The sequence below is a fragment of the Perca flavescens genome, chromosome 7, assembly GCF_004354835.1.
Source record: "Perca flavescens isolate YP-PL-M2 chromosome 7, PFLA_1.0, whole genome shotgun sequence".
Classification (NCBI taxonomy): Eukaryota; Metazoa; Chordata; class Actinopteri; order Perciformes; family Percidae; genus Perca; species Perca flavescens.
In genome coordinates, this window is record NC_041337.1 from 35,390,514 (window position 1) to 35,395,513 (window position 5,000).

A 5,000-nucleotide genomic window follows, 5' to 3' on the forward strand; every position below is an offset into this window, starting at 1 on the left:
TCTTATTTTGTCTCGTGTTCTGAAGGGGAATTCAAAAAGTTCAAACGGGAAAAGTACGAAGGCAAATGTCACAGTTCAAAGTGTTTTTACTGTTGATTTGTTGAAAAGTTTCACTCTTCTATAACTTTAATAAATGCGACATCGTTCCAAAAGTCAACGAGTAGCAAAACGGCATTTTAAAAACAGCTGTAAACGGACACGACTGCAGAACCTGAACTCTGAGAGAACGGACCAATCACAGAGCGGCTGTCAGAGCAGCGAGGTCAAAGGTCGAGAATCGGACGACAGAGAGGAGTTTCTGTTTCCATCAATGTTCTTCTTCTTCTTCTTCTTCTTCTTCTGTCATGTTTCCATCTCCCCTCTCTTCCTCTCGGGTTAAGTCGGTGCCACCAAAATGTCACTTTCTAGAATGCCTCTATTGTGTGTCTGTGCACGAACACACACACACACACACACACACACAACCACACACACACACACACACACACACTGAGCTTCAGTAAATGCTAATGAGCTGCAGCCTCTGACCTTTGACCTCAGTCAGAGATGTAAACTGGTGGAAAGAACGAGAGATTAAAGGAGATAGAGGAGGGCAGAGAGGGGGGACCACACTGAGCATGCTCAGTACTCAGTGACATCATCACCGTCCTGTGTGAAAACCATTATTGTTGCTGTCGTCGTTTCATATTTGTTCAGATGGATAAAAAAACTACTTCCTGTCTCTTTACATTGTGTGTGTGGAGAGAGTGTGCGCGTGTGTGTAGAGAAGTGTGTGTGTGTGTGTGTGTGTGTGTGTGTGTCTGTGTGAGTGTGTACGCATGCGTGCGTGTGTGCGTCTGTGTGCATCTGTGTGTGTGTGTGTCTGTGTGCGTGTGTGTGTGGAGAGTACGTGTGTGTGTGTGTGTGTCTGTGTGAGTGTGTGTGTACGCATGCGTGCGTGTGTTTGCGTGTGTGTGGAGAGAGTGTGCGTGTGTAGAGAAGTGTGTGTGTGTGTGTGTGTGTGTGTGTGTGTGCGTGTGTGTAGAGAAGTGTGTGTGTGTCTGTGTGAGTGTGTGTGTACGCATGCGTGAGTGTGTGTGTGTGTGCGTGCGTCTATGTGTGTGTGTGTGTGTGTGTGTGTGCGTGTGCGTCTATGTGTGTGTGTGTGTGTGTGTGTGTGTGTGTTAGTGGTGGGCGATATATATAGTTTACGATAATATCGTCATTGTTGTGTTAACGATGTGCAAATTGACATTCTCGAGTATTTAAATTACTTAGAAAATAACACTTCAAAACACACATTGGAACGCTACACATTCACTAGTGTCAACAAAGATGGCGGCGCGATTGTGCAGCGGCTACTAGCTCTCCTGTCGGTGTATATTGAACTAATCAATACAGGACCACGATACAACACAGTCGTTACGAGAGCCTTCCAGGCGGCTCATAACATCCCGGAGGACATAGCCAGACCGGGCGCTCCAGGTTGTTGTCGGCGCTAGCACGCCGAGCTAACTAGCACGCCGAGCTAACTAGCACGCCGAGCTAACTAGCACGCCGAGCTAGCTACCGGCAGGATGAGAAAATAACGAGGCGGAGTGGAGGACTGCATTTTTGTGCACAATGTATGGCGTACCAACAGCAGGATCGTTGCCCCGCACGGCTCACCTGACCTGGAGCCCTGTCGGTAATATACTGGCCATTTTATTTACCAAGAAAACAGCACATATAATCGTCTACATAGCCCCCGATGCTAACTGCAGCGCGATCACCCGGAGGGGACTTTAACAAGGTGTCCTTAAAGTCTATACTCCCCCAGCTTTTTCCAGCATGTAGATTGTGTTACTAGAGGGAAGAACACACTAGCCCGCGGGCCAATTGCGGCCCGTGGGACGATAGTTTGTGGCCCCCGCCTTAATATGAAAGTTTAATGTTAGTGCGGCCCGCGAATTTGATACGTATGGTACTTTACAGTGTTGTGTGCGGAACTGAACGAACCTACCAATCACGGTGGGGTATATGGCTCTCGGGGGCGGGACATCGGCCGGGCTTGATGCAAGCAGAGAAACATTCCTCAATGAGTGAAAGTCACAGCAGCGTTGCCATGGAGTGGTTTCTTCCGTGCCTGGCTGGCTGCCTCGTTTCTATTGGGCACACAGCGCGCTGCGTTCACAACACTTCACTTCTTTTAAGTTGCTGCCCAGCGGGACATTATACGTATATATATATATATATATATATATATATATATATATATATATATATATAAACAGGGGTTAAATTGGGCAGGGGCTCTCGGGGCATATAAGACTGCTCGTTTGTCCGGATGTGCCTGCTTGCAGTCTAAATATGTGACAAAAAAATTGATGAAAGTGATGCTTTTGAAAACATGATATTTGAATGATGATGATACATGAATAAATGAAATTTTTTTGAAATGGCATGTCTATTTTGTCTCGGCAGAGCTGAGATGAGAACGATCAGAACACGGCAACAACCCGCCCAGAACTGCAGACAATTCACCACCGCGGGTCAACTACATAACGCCATAGTGTCTCCGTCGGTAGGACTAACAGATCAAATGCCGTCTCTTAAAACTAAAAACCCAGCTCGCAGCGGTGGCTCCGAGCTGGCCACAGCTCGCCTCCGAGCATCGCAGAGCCCCGCTCGGTGTCGTGTGTGTGTTTGTGTGTTTGTGTGTGTGTGTGTGTGTGTGTGTGTGTGTGTGTGTGTGTGTGTGTGTGTGTGTGTGTGTGTAAGTAAAGAGAGAGAAGGGGAGAAGAAGTTTGTGTGAGGTGGACCTGGTCACCACAGACCCAAATCTTCTCAGCTGTTGCTACTGTCATATGCTGCATGTCTGTCTCTTCATGTGGCACATTATGTTTGGCACATTGTATGGGTCACGTCTTATATCATAACAAGGTAATACAATGTGTAATCAAGTGATGACTGATTAACAGTAATGTAAATGCCCTAATACCTGTTGATACTACAACAATGCAGAGTATAGGCTCTTAACCTTGCAGTTTTGCACATGTCATGTAAGACTCAATTTCTCCATTTCTTTGCACAAAACTCTCCAGAAAGTGCCATTTAACGGTTTATTTTTCAATTTTTTTTTTTTTCGGGGGTATACCCCGGACCCCCTAGAATAGGCTATATATATATATATATATATATATATATATATATATATATATATATATATATATATATATATATATATATAGTTATACATACACGTCAATGGCACTTAGAGAGTTAATATGAGGTCTCTCTCTCTGACAAAGTAAATCAAAGTAATGCGTATATGCGGCGGGATAAAAGAATATAAATAATAGAAATAAAGAGATTTGAGAAGATTGGAATTTTTTTAACAAAGCTGACTCCAGCATACATCCCTGGTCAGAAGGACTATACAGCCAAGTAGAAGGACTATCAGTACCTGGCCTGACTCTACCCTATCCCAGCTCCAGGACTGCTTCCAATAAGGACATGGTTGTGTGCAATATGTTACAGAACAGAGCCCTTTGTTTATTATTATGATTTCATCTTGCTTGTATGCTGCACAACAGGGCTGTCCTCGACTAAAGAAATTCTTAGTCGACTAACACTTATAGGATTTTGTCGACTTATTGATTAGTTGATTTAATTGACAGAGCTGTGAGCTTTGAGAGGTGGTTAAGACTAGAAAAGCACAATATAAATGTAGTTAATTAACCATCTGTAAAACTGAGTTTCTCCACAATTAATCCTGCAAAAGCACCACTTTAAATCTTGTGTTTACCATAAATGTGCTCAGAAGTTTCTTGGAAATGAGTAATTAAGCATGAATAAGCATAAAAAATGACTAATCGACTAAAGAAATCTTAGTCGACTAAGACCAAAACTACTGATGAGTCGACTAATCGACTAAGAGGTGGCAGCCCTACTGCACAACTTACATTACAGCAGAGGTGAACTGAATGTGTACTCAGAGTTCAATGCTCCTACACTAGTTCAATTAGTATTAGTATAGTAGTATTTTGTCTTTGAATCGTTTTTACTTAAATACTTACATTTTAAAGAAAATAAATAAGAACTGTTTTCATTCAACATTGTGCCCATTATTATCATCAGTGATTAAGTAACTCAGACTTTTAAAAACACATAGTTAAAGGATATCGCCTAATTATCATTATCGTCAAAATCAGAAATAATATCAAGATATTATTTTCAATCCATATCGCCCACCCCTACCGTGCGTGTGTGTGGAGAAGTGTGTGTGTGTGTGTGTGTGTGTGTGTGTGTGTGTGTGTGTGTGTGTGTGTGTGTGTGTTCGTGTGTTACCTGGATGTTGAGGCTAGAAACCACCACGTCTCCGGTCGGTGTGATGATTGGCAGGTTCTCACAGCGAATCCCCTTCTCCACACTGATCACCTGACCTGCAACCCACAACTACCGGTTCAGCTCATCACCATTAAATACAATATAACATTATCAACAAGATCAACAAGCCACTGACAGATATGTTCATATTTGATTCATTCAATAAATTATTAATTTGTGACTTAAATCCACCAGTCTCAGCCCGGCGTAATTAATTAATAGTAGTAATTATTATTCCCCCCAAAAAAAGTTTCCTTTTTATTTATTTTTAAGAACTATACAAAAAAAGTTGCAACTTTTTTGCAACAACTCATGTGTTATGGTCCACATTCACCAGTGTTTTGTTGTTGTTTTTGTTGTGTAGGCTACTCCTGATTTTGTCAGTCCTCTCATCTCTTATACAGTACAGGCCAAAAGTTTGGACACACCTTCTCATTTAATGTGTTTCCTTTTTATTTTCATGACTATTTACATTGTAGATTATCACTGAAGGCATCAAAACTATGAATGAACACATATGGAATTATTATAACAAAAAAGTGTGAAATAACTGAAAACATGTCTTATATTTTAGATTCTTCAAAGTAGCCACCCTTTGCTTTTTTATTAATAAGGGAAATAATTCCACTAATGAACCCTGACAAGGCACACCT

General features: G+C 42.0%; 1 protein-coding gene across 1 annotated transcript in view; it reads right to left on the reverse strand.

Moving 5' to 3' along the window:
- Positions 1 to 5,000, reverse strand: part of abcd1 (ATP-binding cassette, sub-family D (ALD), member 1) — a 53,731-nt gene that overhangs the window by 7,022 nt on the left and 41,709 nt on the right. Inside the window, exon 11 of the mRNA XM_028582643.1 lies at positions 4,309 to 4,403. Coding sequence (XP_028438444.1) covers positions 4,309 to 4,403 — 95 coding nt within the window. The remainder of the gene's footprint in view (positions 1 to 4,308; positions 4,404 to 5,000) is intronic.